At 33.1% G+C, this 21374-nt stretch overlaps 1 protein-coding gene across 1 annotated transcript; it reads left to right on the forward strand.

Moving 5' to 3' along the window:
* The first annotated feature begins 1479 nt into the window (after nucleotides 1-1479).
* On the forward strand, nucleotides 1480-15518 carry LOC131648887 (coiled-coil domain-containing protein SCD2-like). The gene is made up of 17 exons (XM_058918618.1): nucleotides 1480-2017; nucleotides 2109-2245; nucleotides 2326-2383; nucleotides 2505-2546; nucleotides 2621-2683; nucleotides 7069-7118; nucleotides 7203-7230; nucleotides 11622-11696; nucleotides 11774-11884; nucleotides 11978-12038; nucleotides 13252-13368; nucleotides 13510-13631; nucleotides 13819-13894; nucleotides 14331-14372; nucleotides 14447-14487; nucleotides 14792-14918; nucleotides 15121-15518. The coding sequence occupies exons 1-17, from the start codon at nucleotides 1631-1633 to the stop codon at nucleotides 15258-15260; spliced, it is 1677 nt and encodes a 558-aa protein (XP_058774601.1). The 5' UTR covers nucleotides 1480-1630; the 3' UTR covers nucleotides 15261-15518.
* Nucleotides 15519-21374: the final 5856 nt, after the last annotated feature.

Here is a 21374-nt window from a genome sequence, read left to right on the forward strand (position 1 = left end):
CAATGCTAGGGGGTGTCCCTGATTTGATTTGTAATGACTATGGATTCCGTATTTCTTTAATTAAATGTTCGTATTATTCAATTCGATTGTATAATGTTTTTAATGCTGTCTTTATCGGACCAATAAGGATTGTTTTGTGGTTAACAATTTGTAGGACTACGATTGTTAAGGTTTGTATACAATTGAACCTTATAGTTATCACCTAGGACTAGGGATACTGTAAGGTTATTTAGAAATTCTTGATTAATCTCAGCTTTGGTTTTCTCCTATGTCTCTAAGGACTTAGGTAATAGGATTATAAACCAAAAGGTTTTCACTAAGGACTTAGGAAAACATCCTTAAAAATAAATAATTGTATTCTATGAACTTGTTAAAGAGGTCTTAATCCAGAGGAGTTATAAAGCAAATCACACACCTTACCTTGGCATTATTCTCATCTTAAAAAAAGTTAAATTTTAATTTCAGCTTATTTACATTATTTCAACTTATTTCATTGATAAGCAAAAGCACCCCTATGCTCTTTTGTTTAATTGACTCATTGTAATAACTTATATTCCTCCCCTAATGCTTCATCAATTTGCACACAAGATGTTCCAACATTGTCTTTTACATCCATCTTCTCTTCAGTAACTGAATCATCAATTACCACACTAAAATTCTGGCACTTGCAATACAGATGTCAAGACAAATGCTATGACATCATATGACAAAATGTTCTGGTGTAGAATGTCACAACATCTGGCAGAACATTTGTCCATACACATAACAGCAAAACCTGTTATGACAGCAGAACATGATGTTTCAACATCTTATTCAACATCAGTTAAGAACCATATTTTAGCAAAATTATGCCAATACAAAAACCATGGAACTAGCAATATCCTCCTTTGACAAAGTTTGACTAAAACAACCAAAACACAGTTTAATCTTGGAGATACTATGTCCACATTGAGTAAGGAGTTGATTTTAACTATACAATACTATGTGCATGTTTGGATTAGCTTTTGGAATGGCCAAAAGCAATTCTAGAGATGTAGAATTGCTTTTGGGTGATTTTGATATGTTTGGTTAGACAAAAGTAGAATTGATTCTGCCTCCAGAATTGATTCTACTTGAAGCTACAATTTGTAGCTTCTGCCTCCAGAATTGATTCTGGGTAATTTTTACACTGAAATTTATTGTTCAACTCACTTTTACATAAATGTATCCAAACATAAATCAATTCTGCTAAAATCAATTCTGTTAGAATCAATTCTATCAAACTCAATTCCGCTAGAATCAATTCTCCCCACCGCCATTCCAAACACACCCATATGTTATTAACGCTTCGTAGACAAAATTAAAAATTTGCGTGGTAGCTAAGAGATTCATTGAAAAATTGTCTATAAAAATAATTTTAAAAAAAGAAGTAGATATAGTTGTTAGTTATTTTGGAAAGATGATTGTTACATATTAATGTGAATCCGTCTCTTGCTTTTGAGTGGCTGAATTAAAGTGAAGCACTAGCTAACCAAACCAGTGGGTACTCATTACTGGTAATGACCGACTAACTAAAGAGTACTCGTTACTGGTAATGTACTTTAATGACCGACTAAAGAATACTCATTACTGCTAATTGTGACCTAGGAAGATGGAGCGGCAGTGGAGTAGTGAATCTGCTGGGAATGTGATGGAGCGGCAGTGGAGTAGTGAATCTGCTGGAAATGTGATGGAGCGGCAGTGGAGTAGTGAATCTGCTGGAAATGTGATGTCTTCGTCTTCCCCATCACACTCACGTAATGGAGGACATGCTCGCTCATCTTCCCTCACCGGAATTTCCACCATTAAAAGAACTCAGAATGTTGCTGCTAAAGCCGCTGCTCAACGCCTCGCCCAAGTCATGGCTTCTCACACTGCCGATGACGACGATGACGATGACGATGATCTAGGATTTCGCTACAGTGCTCCTCCTCCTCTCGCTCTCTCCAGGAAATCCGCCACCACCACTACTCATACTCATAGATCTCCATCTCATAAGGTGCCATTCTTTTCCTTCCACTTCACATTTCAACTTCACATTTATCATTAACCAACTAACTAACATGTGCTCTTGCTGCCAACTTAATTAGTTAACTCAGAACCGTCTAGAAGAACGGCCATCAGTAGCATCTAATAATAGTAATAGACCACCGCTGAACCTCAGGATTCCACCTCCTGATCTGCCAATACACCCTTCCATTAATAACACTAAGCCCAAAGATAAAAGGTCATCGATCTCTCTCTCCCTCATACTTCTCTTTTCTTACACTAATTATTGCCTTTACAACTTGGATGCAAATTTTACAGATTTCCCTTTCATAATGGACCCATTCAACCAAACGATGCCTCCGCTCTTCGTGATGAGGTTCATTTCTTTCCTCTGCCAAATATTCTATTCATGTTTCTAGTATAATATTAGATAATATATAAGACAAGTGTTTTGTATATATAATTTCTATCTTCAAAATTAACCCTAAACTCTGCAGCTCGATGTGCTTAGGGAAGAGAATCAAAGTATTTTTGACAAGGTAGTGCAATCTTCTATGTTAATGTTTGTGAATGAACTAAGTTATAAGTACTCACCTATTTCTAAAATGCACAGCTTAGACTTGAGGAAGAGAGATGCAAGGAAGCAGAGGCCAGAGTTAAGGAGCTTGAGAAACAGGTGCTTCCTTCGTTTCTTTTGCAAATCAGAAATTGATTTGTCCCCTTAATTTCACTTGTTAGTTTCTTCATACAATAGACGGCACAAATTAAAAGTTATGGCTTCATACCTTTCTCTTTGTATATATAGAGGTTACAATCAATTCAGGTAGGTACGTAGATAATTATAGTTATATGAGAATCAATCATATTTGATTTGATTCTGATTAATATTGATTAGGAGGAGCCTTTGTAAAGTTGTAAATGATTAGGAGGTATATTAGTTATTTCCCTTTATACCTAGGAACACGGATAGCACCTCTATACCTAGGAATATTCAAGACTCTTTCCAACATCATGAATGGACCAAAGTAGTGAATTAAGAAACCCCGAGCATTGGCTAAGAATGGAACTTGAGATATTACTATTCTACCAAAAGAGAAGAAACAAGTTGGATGTAAGTGGACATTCTCTATCAAATATGATGTTGATTGCAACATAAACATATGGTGTGGATTATAAAGAAACGTTCACTCTTGTGGCTAAACTCAATTGAGTTTGAGTCATCTTGTCTTTGGATGCAGATTTGGATTGATCACCACATCAATTAAACATACAAAACGCATTCTTGAATGGTGAACTAGAAGAGGAAGTATATATGCAAATCTCGATACGATTGGAATCACCCGACACCATAAACAAGTGTGCAAGCTCCAAAAATCTTTATATGGCCTCAAAATATCTCTGAGAGCCTAGTTTCCTAGCTGGCCCTAGTTATAAAAAAGGGTTAACTTAATGACTAACAGACCACACTATATTTGTCAAACATTCACCGGAAGGCAAGATCACACTGTTTATTGTGTATGTTGATAGCATTCTCATTACTAGGGATGGCAATAAGCAAATTGAACACCTACAGTAGTTCTTTGCAAGAAAATTTGAAGTTAAAGATTTAGGAAATCTCAAGTACTTTTTGGGAATGGAAGTAGCTCGAACAAGGGACGGAATCTACATGTCCTAAAGGAATTATACCTTGGATCTACTACAAGATACTTGGGGTGCAAAGCACCCAACACAACAATAGTGGTAACTAAAGGAAGCAAATCCAAAGAAGAGAGCATTTATATCGAGAAAGACAAGTATCAATGCGTAATGGAAAAACTCATCTATTTGACACCCTCAGTCATATATAGAATTTGCAGTAAGTTTAGCTAGCCACCATATGTCTAATCCCACAGAGGAAAATATGGCAGCAGTAAGGATGATCCTGCAGTATCTTAAAGGAACTTAAGGAAAAAGGATCTTTACTTCAAAATAAGTCCAGACGAAGGTTTTACAGGCTACTTGGATTCAAATAGGGTAGGATGGGAGTTAGAGCAAAACCCACACCAGGCTACAATTCATTTATATGGGAAAGCATGGTCACGACTCAAGGAATCTGTGAGAGAATGTGACTAAAGAGGATGCTTGATCGATCTGTGTGACAATAAGTCTACAATCAGCATGGCAAAGAACCTAGTTCAACAAGATAAAACAAAACATGTAGAGGTTGATAGACACTTCATAAAGGAGAAGTTTGATCAAGGCATCATTGCGGTTCACTATGTGCATCATGCCACCAAACACCTAACATCTTACCAAATTTAGAGGCACACTATTGAAAATTCCAAAGCCAATCTAGGTATGATAGACATCTATTTACTAGATTGAGAGGGAGTGTAGATGATTATAATTAAATGAGAATCAGTTAGACTTGGATATGATTTTGATTAATATTGATGAGGAGCCTTGTACAACTCTTAATGATTAAGAAGTGTATTGGTTTTTTCCTTTATTAGCCATAGTCATAATGAGCACAATATTTCCTCCTGATCCTTGGTATAAGAATTAGATACATGATCATAATTTGTTCGATTTATTTTTCCCCTCTGTACTATTCAAATTATTCAAGTGAAAGAATTCACTTTTCTCAAGGTTATTATAATAAATAATTATAATTTGACCAGAACAAATGAATTTCTTATTTGTTTCGTCTATTCTAGAAACAAACTAGTAAATGTAATTAAGGAGGCCGGTTAATTCCCAATTCACATTTAATCATTAGCCGTGGGAATAGATTATGACCATTTATAGAGGTTAGGACTAGGGATGGTAATGGGTAGGGTCTGGACAAGGTATTATAGTATCCGTCTTCGTACTGCAGTTTGAAAAAATCCCCGTACTTGAGTCCATACCAACGTAACACCAATATTTATACCCGTATCCATACCTGTACCTGTTTACCCACATTTTTAATAAAAATATCAATCAATTGTAATTTATTATGTCATATAAATTTTTTAATAATATTTAAAAAAAATTCAAGAATGTTATTGTTGAGTTAAGAAATAAACAAACATTTTTATTAAAATGCGCACAAATTTAATAGTGATGTATTTTATAAAATTGATAAGCATACGTGTGTATATAATAATAAAAATATAAAAATATAAAAATATATTATGCGGGTATGCGACGGAATGGGTGCTGAGGTATCCGCATCCGAGTCCATACCGACTTATTTTTGTGGGTAATTATCCGTGTTCATGCCCGTATCCATTTTGCGAGTTTTAATTCTATCCATTGTGAGTAATTGTTCAATGTACCCGCTAGAAATGAGTACAATTGTCATCCCTAGCTATGACCTAGTCTACACAATGCCCAGATTAGACCAATTTTTTAATGAAAAAAAGCTAAAGTTTTTATAAATTTATTTAATTAAAAAGGCAGACGTTAGACAAAGGTATAATAGACCGACATTTTAAATTAAATATAAACAATTTTTTTATTGCTGTTATTATTATATATATATATTTTTAGTTTGTGTTAAACCATAAATTAGTAATTAGTAACATATTCAGTAACTTTAAACATCCTCCCACACTTGTTTTTCACATTTTTACAGATATTATTATAAAATAGAATTTAAATAGGATGCTATATAAACTCAATAATTTAAAAGATTATGTTATATCTCAAAAATAGAACTTAATACAATTGACCCTTTAATTTGTTAATGTATTTAAAAATAAGTCAAATTATTTATATTGAAAAGAATGATAAAATGATGTTTTGATTTTATTTCTCAGCTCTAGGCTGGTTTATATACTAAAAATATAATAATTATAATTAATTTTCTCTTTAATGGAGAATAAACGAAAACAATAAAATAAAAAAATAAAATATTTTCCAACATCCCCTCAAGTTAGTCCTTAGATATTTATCTTGCCCAACTTTTCTATCAAATGCTCAGTCTTGCCAAACATTTGGTCAGGATATCCCCAGTTTGCTGACTTGAAGTCACAAAAGGGAGACATATGATTCCAGCATCTAACTTCTCCTTTATGAAGTGTCAATTATTCTCAATATGCTTGGTTCTGTCATGTTGAACTGGGTTTTGAGCTATGCTAATGGTAGCTTTAGTGTCAGAGTATAATTTCAATGGAAGCTCAATTTTCATCTTAAGTTCTTCTAGGACTCCAAGGATCCATAATCCTTCAAAATACCTTGAGACATAGCTCTAAACTCGGCTTCTGCACTACTTCTTACTGCAACTCCTTGTTTCTCGCTCCTCCATGTCACAAGATTACCCCAAACATATGTACAATATCCAGAGGTTGATCTTCTATCTGTGGTTGAACTTGCCCAATCAGCATCGACGAAGATAGACACATTTCCTTCAAATATCTCAGTATCATATAGAATGCCTCAAAATATTCCTCGTAAGGAGAATGCATAAACTGACTTACTACACTAACTGAGAAATATCATATTTCCACCCCTATTAATCAGGTTTCAATATTGTTGTTTTTAGAGTTTATTATGTTCTTCGAATGATTTTGTAATATTTACCTGGATAGACTGGATTGTATCTTGGCTCTGTTCAGCTATTCTAATATAAAATGGTATGCTTCGAGAATGTGGCGTCTGGCTCAATGTCACTGCTTCTGCCATTGGGATAGGAGTTTGGGTCTTGCTCCATTGTCCCTTATCAAACTAGGAAAAATAAAGAATAATGAAGAGTTTAAGACATTAAATTTGATTACATTATTTTTTAAACTTTTTTAATTAAAGGTTAAATATTACATTATATCTTGTTTGAATTTTTTTGTAATGAAATAAATCGCTCAATTTATATCTTTTAACAATAATATTAATCTTAATATTTTATATGATTATAATAAATAAATATATATGTAGCAGTGTTGGTGTCTTCAATTTTTTACATTAGTATTGTTGACGTGTCCGTATTGTATCAATGTGTCTATGTCGGAGTCTGTTGTGCTTCATAGCTTGAGTTAGACACTTGTATTTAGATATATGTTTTGCACTGGTGTGGTGAACTTCTGTTGCATATGCTGTTTTTAGGTCGCTTCCCTTGGAGAAGGAGTATCTTTGGAAGCTAAACTCTTGAGCAGGTGAGAAAATTAAAGTTAAACATGTTGCAAATGGTTGTTCCTTCCCTTGGCAGTATTTATGAACTCAATCTTATTACATTACAGAAAGGAAGCAGCATTACGTCAAAGAGAGGTAACATGGAAATTATCTTTTCCCTTTCTGCCAGCATTTATCACAGTAGATAATACCCTTATAACTGTAGCCGGCCAAAGAGATGTTTTGATGAGAATAATATATTATATTATGAATAAGGGGTTCTTTTTATAGGAGAAAATACAATCAGTGAACTCCTTAATTTCAAGAGAGATGTAAGAAAAATAAAATAAACATAAAGTTAAAATAATAAGAAAAAGAAATAATATATCATATTTCAACATGTTCAAATAAGCCCATTTATAATCCTACAAAATATTTTTCATATTCCCAAATTGTCGACCAGTCTAATTTTCGTACAAAAATTCACAAAAGACCTAGCATGTAATATTTTTTTATGACAATGCTTGTGTTTTCTAGGACAAGAATCCAGGGAGGACGATTGAAAATGGTAGATAATGAAATGACCTTTATTTTTTAGGATAACCAGAGTATTCCTCCATATCTACTCAACAACAACAACTCATTTTTTCTGAATCAGTCAAGACCAACCAAGAGAAGTTCCTTCTGCAATGCTGTTGCCTTGGTCATCCCTCATTTAGAGTCATAAAACAATAATTTTCTTCATTTTTTTAAAACTTTAGATGTTGCGAGTCTTCGTTGTGAGGTGTGTCTGTTTGTTAAACATAGTTGTTTCTTTTTTCCGGTTAATAATGAAGTGAGTACTTTTTTGTTTTATTTAATTCATATTGATGTGTGAGGTCCATCGAATGTCCCAAGTATATCAGGTGCCTGGAGATTTGTAACTTTTATTGATCATTGCATTTAGGTCTCGGATCTACTTGTTAGAACAAAAATCTTAAGTTAGTTATGTGTTTTTCCACCTCTTCCCCATGGTAGTTTGATGTGAGTATTAAAAGAATTATGTTCAATTATGTTAAAGATTACTTTAATCACCATCTTAATTCTTTATGTCAAAAAGAAGGTATCATTCATGAGTCTTTCCGTGTTAAAACACCATAACAAAATTGAATTTCTTAGAGAAAAAACAGACACTCGTTAGACCAAATATGTGCTATGATATTCTAAAGTAAGGTTCTTAAGAAATATTGGGGCTAGGCGGTTTTAACTGCATCATATCTTATAAATAGTTTACCTTTTAATTGTCCTTGTCTCCAAAACTCCTTTGAAAGTCTTACCTTTGGAAAAATTGAAATACTTTTTGAGCGTAACCACTTACTAGACACTTGTTAGGCAACCACTTAATTAATGAATTTGAGAGTAAGACCGTAGAAAAATTGTTTTTGGGAATTGAAGTTGTCCACTCTAAGAAAAGAATCTTCATATCTCAATTTGCTGATCTTCTACAAGAGGCTGACAAGACAACATGAAAGTTTGCAAATACACCAATGGATCCAATTGTAAAGTTGGAAAACACAAGAGAAAATATTGCGGTTGAAAAACTTATATACCTATCACATACTAATCTTGGTGTTGCTTTTACGACAAACTGAGTTAACCAATTCATGCACCAATCAAAAGAGATTCATTTGCAAGCTGCGTTTTGAATTGTGCCATATTTGAAAGGAATTCCAGGTAGAAGAATTTAGTTTGAACATAATGGAAGTGTGTGTCTTGAAGCATATATTGATGTTGGCCATGCAGTCCCAATGTGATTAGGAAATCAACTGCAAGATATTGCCTTTTCCTAGATGGGAATCTTGCAACTTAAAAGAGTAAAGAATAAAGTGTGGTATCCAGATCGAGTACTGAATATACAAACTACTATGACTACAAATGACTTTAGAAGACTTGAAGATAAAGAGTAATGAATCAATGAGACTATTATGATAAAAGTCTTCTATTAGCATAACCCATAATCCAATGCAGAATGATAGAACAATACATATTAAAGTTGTTAGACACTTAATCAAAGAAAAATTAAATATTGATCTTTTTTGTACTTCATATGTCTCTTCTGAAGGAAACCTTCCAGATCTTCTAACTAAGGGAATGAATGAGAATAATTTTAAAAAAATTGTTTTCTAAATGGAAAGGATAAATATTCATTTGTCAACTTCTGAGAGTATTGTTATTAATTTATTTTTATTATCGTTAGTAGTAATTTGTATTCGGACCTTTAGCCCATTGGTCAAACTCATTAAGTTAGAATGGTCTATATAAAAAGATTCGTGCGCTTGTTCATGACATATACTCAAAATACATTATTTGGTTTTCACACATATTTGTATATGCTGCATCCTATGGCACCGATGATGGTGCACGGTGGATCTGTTGGTTTGGACAACAGCGACAACATTAGTGGAAATTTATTGCTCCTAGACTTTGTGCTCGGAACAGGGATGGTAAAACAGGTTGGTCCTGTCGGGCCGGCCTGTTTAACCTACTATTTTTGTTGTGCGAGTTGTGATAACATTGGTTGTTGGACTAATCGTTCCCATTGTTTTGACAACAGTGGTTGCTGGCCTAACCTTTCTGGCGACAGCCACTCAGTCGGGCCATCTTTGAATCTCAACTCACTCATTTAAGTTGCAATCTTTCTTAATTGTGGTGGCAATGGTGACGACAGTCGGATTGCCGTACATGCATGGTATCTCCATTCCTAAGCAATGTTTCTTAACAAACTCACATCTTATTGCCCCTTTCACTCAATCCAATACCACATCCTTCTGTTTTTCTTCAACGCGTTCCTTCATCTTGACCGTTCCCTTTTGTAATACTCAAATTGTTCTTTGCACATCGCACTCAGTGCTCTGGTTAGCCTTTGTTCGCTTCCTCCTTCTGGTTCTGCTTCTACATTCAGATCTCTGCCTTCTTTTTGGTAGTGTTTATTCATCTGTACCATTTCATCTTTACTTCACTTTTGATTTCGTTTGATTTTGAGATGCTTAATAGTTCTTGCTTCTCTTCTTGAATTGGAGCACAGCCTCCTTTATTTTCTTATTTTTCAATTTCTGAATCTAGAAGACGACCCCAAACTTCTAGTTGAAATTGCCTTTGCACCGCTTTCTCAAAGGTCCGCCATGTTGCATGATGATTTTTCTGTCTCCAAGAAGTCCACCATTCAAATGCTTCCCTCTCAAAGCCACCTAACCAGCTAATGAAACTCTTACTTCTTTCGGTATTTTGTTGGTCTCAAAATACTTGTAGTACACTTGGATCTTCCACAAATAAGTCTTTCTCCCATTAAAATTAGGAATCAATTTTTTCGGAAGGCTCTTTACTTTCATGGCTTCCAATCTTCTCATCCATGGTTTCTTCTTTATGCCTACTTATTTATTACCAGATGCTCCTAGGATCAGAGCTCCGTTACCAATATAGTTCTAGAATTTACGAGTAAGTGAGGGATAATATATCCTGAATACAACTTATATTATAATTAACAACACTCTAGTATGGCATTCTTTAGAGTTGGTTATGAGAACAAGGAGAGACCAATAACCCAACCTCTAAGAATTTGAGAGCCTAGTCTTTCCTTACCAACCAAACTGTTAAGAAATGTGGTTAGGCCTAACTCAACCCTACAAAACCGGCTTATAGGGTGAGGATTGCCCCCACTTATAAGGACATGTCCAGGCCATATATTGTCCAATGTGGGACTCTTAACACACCCCCTCACGCCCAGGACTAGACAACTGGAGCGTGGAAATAAATGGCGGGTGGCCCGATAGCGGAAACCATAGAAGGTGGCCCACCGGATCTTAAACGAGGCTCTGATACCATGTTAAGAAATGTGGTTAGGCCTAACTCAACCCTACAAAACCGGCTTATAGGGTGAGGATTGCCCCCACTTATAAGGACATGTCCAGGCCATATATTGTCCAATGTGGGACTCTTAACACAAACATTAAACAATCGAATGACTCCCTTTTCCCTTTCAGCCCATAGTAATTATTCTAACATCCTATAGGAGTTAAACGTGAGTAACGGTAATTACTGGACACAATGTGTAATCATAATACAGTAAATTGCCTACTAATTAATATTGCATAACTTCTGCTCCAACGCTAGTTTGATTTCTATGCTTCTTTCTGTCATAAGTTCTAGTGATAGATAGGAAGGCCTACTACTAACTACTGGAGTATCTTAAGCTAAGGGTAGTATAAGCCTCAAGACTGACATCTGTCAGCTTGAGTGTAATGTCAAACATGATATAGTAGGTCACCTGGTTACAACTATAAGTAACACAGGTGTATCAATTGTAACTAACTTTCCACAATTAATGAAAATCAGTTTTAACAGAAATATGAAAAACCTAACTAACTATTCTCTCAAATCTAACACTAACATTATGGTGTGTTTAAAATATGCTATCCAGTGAATGGAGATGGAACTATTTTTCAACAAAATAGATGGATGTACTACTATTTCTTATTTTTCTCTTATTATGACAGTTTTATATTTCATAGGCCGTACTGAAAAATTCCAGAGAGTCAAAGGATGGGGTTGATAAGGAAATCACATCTCTACAGACAGAAGTTGAGGTGATTACGTCAATTTTTAAAAATATTCTCAATACAAGCTAGTACCATTTATGTTTTAACCATCTCCTCTCAAATAGCATGCAAAAGTAGAGACTGAAGCCACAGTGAAACAGCTGAATGGAACTGAATCCGAAGTGAAAACTCTCCGATCAATGACGCAAAGAATGGTATTAACTCAGAAAGAAATGGTAGGTACTTCAACAGTTAATGGAATCCAATGGTATTTGTAAGTTGTTTGTACTTCTCCTTATTATAAGCTATCTTCTTCTTCTTCTTCTTAGGAGGAAGTTGTTCTTAAGAGGTGTTGGCTAGCTCGTTATTGGGGTTTAGCCACAAAATATGGTAAGCAACTGTCTGATTTAGCCCCATTCTTCTTCTTTAATGGCATCTCTTCCTGATATTACAGACAAGTTATTTTTATATCAATTGGTTCCATATTGTTAAGATATTGCCTTGATTTAGTTTCCTTTATTTCCATTATGTAGATATTTTGTTTTCATTTTTATGATATTAGCTCTTATTCTTATCCCTATAATTCAGGGATCTTGATTGTAAACTTTTGATTATAAATACACGAGGTGGGAGGGTTTAGTCTCTCAAGCAATTCAGTCATTTAATTCAAGACATGTGTTAATATCTTTTATTAGAACCTTAGACTTATTGTTGTGCATAGAAAAATAGAAAAGTAGGGATGACAATTGGACCCAAATCCAACGGGTACCTGCAAAAATAGAAAAGTAGAGATGACTGCCGCTTTGTTTTAGAATTTGGGTTGTGCCTAACTCCATCCCTTCAAAATCGGCTTGTAAGGTAAAAACTACCTTATAAACAAATATTTAGGCCATATCTCATATGATGTGGAACTTTTAACAAACGGAAATGGTCAAAAAGAGGTGGGGGATCATGTCTTCCATCAAGACTACCACAGTACCACAGGCACTTGACTAAATACTTCTTTGTTTGTGCCGCATCAGCATATAAGGAAGGAAACCTTAATTTCCCTTAAGCTCATGCAATGACGCCGCAGCACCTTGTAGCATTACTAGCTGCACACTATCAGGGAGATACAATTCCAAAGCATGACACTTTACTGTGCCAAACGAGATATTTACATAGACTTAATTAAAACTAATTAAAATAAAATGCTTCCTTCCACACTTAACATCAACTTAGACTTAGTAAATTCAAGCTTAAAAAGATTAGACAATTCTTATTTCTAAGAGTTACCATCATTAACATTGTAAAACTAATGAGTGCGGCTTGGTTGCATATTGGGATTTAGCTGTCAATAAACTAAGCTACAGTTGGTGGTTATTTATCTTCCTTTTTATTCTTGTGGTGGTTTGGCTAAAGGTATCTGTTGGCAATACCGGAATACATTATCAAAGCTTTTAAGTATCAGTTTGCCTTATAATCAAATGTATTATTGCATGCATATATATTATATTTTGGTTGTATATCTAGTTTGAATTTGGCGGAGTTGCACAAGTGGAATAAATTCTAAGTTCACTTCTAGCTATCTTTTATCTTGTGTAATATTTACCTTGGTTTACAGGTATCTGTGCAGATGTTGCAGTTTCAAAGTATGAACTTTGGTCATCCTTAGCTCCTCTTCCATTTGAGATTGTTGTTTCTGCAGGACAAAAGGCCAAGGAGGAATCCTGGGAAAAAGGCATGAACTAAAGATTTGGACTCTACAGTTCATTGTAGTTTGCCTGCACAGTAGAATATATCTCCGTTGTGTTATACTTTTATTATTCTATTACACAAGCCTGTGAGTTTTCAGTAGATAATTGTTATGACTTTTAAGCAGGCGATGATGCGACAGAGAAGAGGAGCAATCTTGTTCCAGACTTGAATGATCTTACTGGAGAAGGAAATATTGAAAGTATGCTTTCGGTTGAAATGGGACTAAAGGAGCTTGCTTCTTTAAAGGTGTTGTTCAAATGCATTGGTGATTTTGTTTTTCTTCATGTTCATTTATAGCAAAAAATTTAGCCATAAGTTTTGTGTGATCTTGTTTAGATTTCATTGAATTTGCTATATACTTTTTCAGGATAGCAGAGTTGCCATACATAGGAAAAGCTAATCTCTATATATTATTTTTTATTTGTTTTCTAAGGTTGAGGATGCTATTGTGCAAGCATTAGCCCAACAACGGCGTCCAAGTCCAAATTCTGCTCGACAACTAGTATTAGGTATGCGCTCATGCTATGTCACTATTTTCTTTTTATTTTTGTTCTTCAAGCGTATATTAAACACAAATCACGCACATCACATAATACTAGATACTTGTCTCTTTATTCTGTTGAGGATTTATAACTTATAAGAGGGGTTTTATAAAATTTAAATCCTTTTACCGGAACAATTTCAATAAACAGATTTTAATTAAATAACTAAATACAAAAGACAGACATCAGGTCGAACACTTTTGAAAATCTAGAAATATCTCTTAAAGCACGCTCTTCTATTTATCGAGAAAGAGATAAGCCACAGATCCTAAGAGTTATATTTTGGTTTCTGTATGCTTTTTGATAAGCATTTTCTTCTACATGCTTTAAAACATGTTAGACTAAAATATATTTTATATGTACTAGTAACATTCTGATTCAGTACACTTTTGGATGTTACCAGATATTAAATCACCAGGGGATCCTAAGTTTATGGAAGCATTTGGTATGTTCTCCCCCACCTATCTGAGCAGTGTTCCTTTGTGCAAATAATGTTTTAGTATTATTGTGTTTTTGTAGAGCTGAGTCCAGAGGAATCTGAGGATGTTCTTTTCAAGGAGGTATTTAGTTCTATTTCACTAATCATTCCATGCTCTTTATCAGTGTCAGCATCTTTGAATGTCTATATCTACCGTAGTTCATTTTTATTTTGTAAGGCATGCTTTCCTCGATTCTAGATCACATGGTCTTTTGTTAATCATTTACCCCACTCTTCTATCCACTTAACCTGTTCATTGATATCTGTGGCTTGCTAATACACCTCGGGTTTGTGACCACTGAGCTGTAAAGTCGATGGTCGCTCTCATTGAGAAGTATATTTGTATTACTGAAACATGTTTTCTATGTGGATTTACTCTCTGTCAGGCCTGGCTGACTTATTTTTGGAGAAGAGCCAAGGCTCATGGTATAGAGGAGGACGTCGCCAAAGAACGCCTTCTATTTTGGATTGGTCGAAGTAGGCATTCACCTACTTCGCACGACGCCGTTGATGGTACTGTGTAACATTTTTATTTTAAACAATTACTCTGATTTATCAGCCCTATATTATGCTAATTAGTTGAGAAGAAAATGTTCAACTTAGGTGTTTCCATTAACCTTCAACTTACCAAACCTAGATTGCTTCAAAGGTTTAGCAAGGATATTTGCAAGATATGTTTTCCATCCAGTTAACTATATGGGTTTTCAAATTTCAGTGGAGCAAGGGCTTTTGGAGTTGCGGAAATTGGGGATTGAACATAGACTTTGGGAAGGATCCAGAAAAGAAGTTGACGAGGAGGACTTGAGTATTGCATCGAAGATTGTGGTTGAGACATTTTCCATGTCCAGAGTATGAATTGTGAATTTCATTTTTCCTTGTGGAATCCATTACACTGTTCAAGTGAGATTAATCACACCGACTGCAGCTCTTGGTAACTGTTATAATAGCTGAATTGATTTTAGAAAGTGATGAAATTGTAGCCCTTCGGAGAATGTTTTTCCTCTTGGAATAGCACAAATAATAGTAGTTGATAAACCTATTAAAATAATTGTTCATCAAAAGGGAAAAGTTTTGCTGTTAGTTGGAAAAGCGCAAGTTTGTTTTTAAAATAATGTAGGATGCACTTAATCTTCATATAATTTTTTTCAATACACCTCAGAGGTTTCCTTCCATCTTGCATCAGCTGGAAACCTCTAAAGCAAATTTCACTTTTATAAAATTATAACTTCACTTTTCACTTTTTTATGTGTGATTTGAATAGTTATAATTTTATTATTTTCAAAAATTTTAAAGTTTAAATAATTTTAAAGTTTAAATCACATATTTTATCAAGAAAAAAGTGATTTGTTAAATTACATTTTATTATAAGATTTAACTTAGGATTGATAAAGTATATATATAATATACTTATGATAAATATACTCATTGCATCTGGAAGGATAAATATACTTATGATGTAAGTTGCTGGCCTCGAACACATATTTGATCATAACCTCTTTTCTAGCTCTACATAACAAACGACCTCTCCAAGAGTTGATTCTCTTCCATATTACCAATGTATGCAAATTTAACGAACATCGTGTATTTTATGTTGTATAACACATGAAAATCTTCTAAAATACCAATGTATGCAAGTTTAACGAACTTCGTGACATTTATGCAGTATAGCACAAGAAAATCTTCATAAATACGAAAGTTTACAAGTTTAACGAAATTCGTGACTTTTATGTAATATAGCATAAGAAAATCTTCAAAAAGATTTTTTTTTTTGTAAGTTTAAATAACTTCGTGACTCTTATATAGAATAACACATGAAAAACTTCCAAAATACCAATGTATGCAAGTTTAACAAACTTCGTGTATGTTTTGAAGTATATCTCACGAAAATCTTCCAAATACTAAAGTTTGTAAGTTTAACGAACTTCATGACATTTATGTCCTATAGCAACGAAAATCTTCCAAAAGACCAAATTTTGCAAGTAACAAACTTCGTGACTTTTATGTAGCATAGCACACAAAATCTTCCAAAATACCAATGTATGCAAGTTTAACGAACTTCGTGACTTTAATGTTGTATTACACACAAAAATCTTCCAAAATACCAAAATTTACAAGTTTAACGAACTTCGTGACTTTTATGTAGTATAGCTCACGGAAATCTTCAAAAGGATCAAATTATGAAATTTTAACGAACTTCGTGACTTTTACATAGTATAGTACACAAAAATATTCCAAAAGACTAACTTTTGAAAATTTAACAAACTTCGTGACTTTTATGTAGTATAGCACACGCAAATCAACCAAAATACCAATGTATGCAAGTTCAACGAACTTCTTGACTTTTATGTAGTATAGCACACGAAAATCTTCCAAAATACCAACGTATACATGTTTAACGAATTTCGTGACTTTTATTTAGCATAGCACACGAAAATCTTAAAAAATACAAAAATTTACAAGTTTAACGAACTTCGTGACTTTTATGTAGTATAACACACGAAAATCTTCCAAAATACCAAAATTTGCAAGTTTAACAAACTTCACGACTTTTATGTAGTGTAGCATTAGAAAATCTTCCAAAATACCAATGTATGCAAGTTTAACGAACTTTGTGACTTTAATATAGCATAGCACACGAGAATCTTCCAAATTACAAAAATTTGCAAGTTTAACGAACTTTGTGACTATTATGAAGTATAGCTCACGAAATCTTCCAAAATACCAAAATTTGCAAGTTTAAAAAGCTTCGTGACTTTTATGTAGTGTAGCACACAAAAATCTTCCAAAGACCAAAATTTTGCAAGTTTAACAAACTTCGTGATTTTTATGTAATATATAGCACATAGAAATCTTCTAAAATACCATTGTATGCAAGTTTAATGAACTTTGTGACTTAAATGTAGTATAGCAGACGAAAATCTTCCAAAATACCAATGTATGCAAGTATAATGAACTTCATGACTTTTATGTAGTATAGCACACAAAAATATTTCAAAATAACAAAGTTTGCAAGTTTAACGAACTACGTGACATTTATGTAGTATCGCACATGAAAATCTTCATAAATACCAAAGATTTCAAATTTAACGAGTTTCGTGACTTTTATGTAGTATAGCACACGAAAATCTTTCAAAATTCCAAATTTTGCAAGTTTAATGAACTTCGCAACTTTTATGTAGTAGCACACGAAAATCTTCCATAAACCAAATTTTGCAAGTTTAACGAACTTTGTGACTTTTATGTAGTATAGCACACAAAAATCTTCCAAAAGACCAAACTTTGCAAGTTTAACAAACTTCGTGACTTTTAAGTAGTATAGCACAAGAAAATCTTCCAAAATACCTATGTATACAAGTTTAACGAACTTCGTGATTTTTATGTAGCATAGCACACGAAAATCTCCAAAATTACAAAATTTTGCAAGTTTAACGAATTTTGTGACTATTATGAACTATAGCACAAAAATATCTTCCAAAAGACCAAAATTTGAAAGTTTACCAAACTTTGTGAATTTTATGTAGTATAGCACACAAAAATCTTTCAAAATACCAATTTATACATGTTTAACGAATTTCGTGACTTTTATGTAGCGTAGCACTCAAAAATCTTAAAAAATACAAAAATTTGCAAGTTTAACGAACTTCGTGACTTTTATGTAGTATATCACACAAAAATCTTCCAAAATACCAAAATTTGCAAGTTTAACAAACTTCGTAAATTTATGTAGTGTAGCATAAGAAAATCTTCCAAAATACCGATGTATGCAAGTTTAACGAACTTTGTGTCTTTAATGTAGCATAGCACACGAGAATCTCCCACATTACACAAATTTGCAAGTTTAACGAACTTTGTGACTATTATGAAGTATAGCTCACGGAATCTTTCAAAATACAAAAATTTACAAGTTTAACAAACTTCGTGACTTTTATGTAGTGTAGCACACAAAAATCTTCCAAAGACCAAATTTTGCAAGTTTAACAAACTTTGTGGATTTAACGTAGTATATAGCACACATAAATCTTTTAAAATACCATTGTATGCAAGTTTAACGAACTTTGTGACTTAAATGTAGTATAGTACACGAAAATTTTCCAAAATACCAATGTATATAAGTTTAATGAACTTCGTGACTTTTATGTAGTATAGCACACAAAAATATTTCAAAATACCAAAGTTTGCAAGTTTAACGAACTACGTGACATTTATGTAGTATCGCACATGAAAATCTTTATAAATACCAAAGATTTCAAATTTAACGAGTTTCGTGACTTTTATGTAGTATAGCACACGAAAATCTTTCAAAATTCCAAATTTTGCAAGTTTAATGAACTTTGCAAATTTTATGTAGTAGCACATGAAAATCTTCCATAAACCAAATTTTGCAAGTTTAACGAACTTCGTGACTTTTATGTAGTATAGCACACAAAAATCTTCCAAAAGGCCAAACTTTGCAAGTTTAACAAACTTCGTGACTTTTAAGTAGTATAGCACAAGAAAATCTTCCAAAATACCTATGTATACAAGTTTAACGAACTTCGTGATTTTTATGTAGCATAGCACACGAAAATCTCCAAAATTACAAAATTTTGCAAGTTTAATGAATTTTGTGACTATTATGAACTATAGCACAAAAATATCTTCCAAAAGACCAAAATTTGAAAGTTTACCAAACTTTGTGAATTTTATGTAGTATAGCACACAAAAATCTTTCAAAATACCAATTTATACATGTTTAACGAATTTCGTGACTTTTATGTAGCGTAGCACTCAAAAATCTTAAAAAATACAAAAATTTGCAAGTTTAACGAACTTCGTGACTTTTATGTAGTATAGCACACAAAAATCTTCCAAAATACCAAAATTTGCAAGTTTAACAAACTTCGTAAATTTTATGTAGTGTAGCATAAGAAAATCTTCCAAAATACCGATGTATGCAAGTTTAACGAACTTTGTGTCTTTAATGTAGCATAGCACACGAGAATCTCCCACATTACTCAAATTTGCAAGTTTAACGAACTTTGTGACTATTATGAAGTATAGCTCACGGAATCTTTCAAAATACAAAAATTTACAAGTTTAACAAACTTCGTGACTTTTATGTAGTGTAGCACACAAAAATCTTCCAAAGACCAAATTTTGCAAGTTTAACAAACTTTGTGGATTTAACGTAGTATATAGCACACATAAATCTTCTAAAATACCATTGTATGCAAGTTTAACGAACTTTGTGACTTAAATGTAGTATAGCACACGGAAATTTTCCAAAATACCAATGTATATAAGTTTAATGAACTTCGTGACTTTTATGTAGTATAGCACACAAAAATATTTCAAAATACCAAAGTCTGCAAGTTTAATGAACTTCGTGACATTTATATAGTATAGCACACAAAAATATTTCAAAATACTAAAGTCTGCAAGTTTAATGAACTTCGTGACATTTATGTAGTATAGCACATGAAAATCTTCATAAATACCAAAGATTTCAAATTTAACGAAGTTCGTGACTTTTATGTAGTATAGCACAAGGAAATCTTCCAAAATATTAAAATTTGCAAGTTTAACGAATTTCGTGACTTTTATGTAGTATAGCACAAGAAAATCTGCCAAAATACCTATGTATACAAGTTTAACGAACTTCGTGACTATTATGTAGCATAGCACACAAATATCTCCCAAATTACAAAATTTTGCAAGTTTAACGAATTTTTTGAATATTATGAACTATAACTCACGAAACCTTCCAAAATACCAAAATTTGCATGTTTCACAAACTTCGTGACTTTTATGTAACACACGGAAATGATCCAAAATACCAATGTATGCAAGTTTAACGAACTTCTTGACTTTTATGTAGTATAGCACACGCAATTCTTTCAAAAGACCCAATTTAACAAATTTCGTAACTTTTTTGTAGTATATAGCATACAAAAATCTTCGAAAAGACTAAATTTTGCAAGTTTAACAAACTTTGTGACATTTATGTAGTATAGCACACGAAAATCTTCCAAAATACCAATGTATGCTAGTTAATGAACTTCGTGACTTTTATGTAGTATAGCACACAAAAATCTTCCAAAAGACCAAACTTTACAAGTTTAACAAACTTCGTGACTTTTATGTAGTATAGCACACGAAAATCTTCCAAAATACCAATTTATACATGTTTAACGAATTTCGTGACTTTTATATAGCATAGCACACGAAAATTTGAAAAAATACAAAAATTTGCAAGTTTAACGAACTTCGTGACTTTTATGTAGTATAGCACACGAAAATCTTCCAAAATACCAAAATTTGCAAGTTTAGCAAACTTTGTGAATTTTATGTAGTATAGCATAAGAAAATCTTCAAAAATACTAATGTATGCAAGTTTAACGAACTTTGTGACTATTATGGAGTATAGCTCACGAAATCTTCCAAAATACCAAAATTTGCAAGTTTAACAAACTTCGTGACTTTTATGTAGTGTAACACAAAGAAATCTTCCAAAGACTAAATTTTGCAAGTTTAACAAACTTCGTGACTTTTACATATTATATAGCACACATAAATCTTCTAAAATACCATTGTATACAAGTTTAACAAACTTTGTGACTTAAATGTAGTATAGCACACGAAAATATTCTAAAATACCAATGTATGCAAGTTTAATGAACTTCGCGACTTTTATTTAGTATAGCACACAAAAATATTCCAAAATACCAAAGTTTGCAAGTTTAACGAACTTCGTGACATTTATGTAGTATAGCACATGAAAGTCTTCATAAATAACAAAGATTTCAAATTTAACGAATTTCGTGACTTTATTTAGTATATCAAACGAAAATCTTCCAAAATTCCAAAATTTGCAAGTTTAATGAACTTCGCGTTATTTATGTAGTAGCACACGAAAATCTTCCAAAATACCAAAATTTGACTGTTATACGATCTTCATGACTTTTATGTGGTATAGCTACGAAAATTTTC

This window comes from Vicia villosa, linkage group LG2, assembly GCF_029867415.1.
Source record: "Vicia villosa cultivar HV-30 ecotype Madison, WI linkage group LG2, Vvil1.0, whole genome shotgun sequence".
Taxonomy (NCBI): domain Eukaryota; kingdom Viridiplantae; phylum Streptophyta; class Magnoliopsida; order Fabales; family Fabaceae; genus Vicia; species Vicia villosa.

What these genes read in the sequence shown, in the direction of transcription:
- LOC131648887 (XM_058918618.1), top strand. Translation starts at nt 1,631, where the DNA reads ATGGAGCGGCAGTGGAGTAGTGAATCTGCTGGGAATGTGATGGAGCGG. An exon ending in TTAAGGAGCTTGAGAAACAG is followed by an intron (nt 2,684 to 7,068) that starts GTGCTTCCTTCG and finishes TGCTGTTTTTAG; the next exon opens with GTCGCTTCCCTTGGAGAAGG. An exon ending in GAAGCTAAACTCTTGAGCAG is followed by an intron (nt 7,119 to 7,202) that starts GTGAGAAAATTA and finishes ATTACATTACAG; the next exon opens with AAAGGAAGCAGCATTACGTC.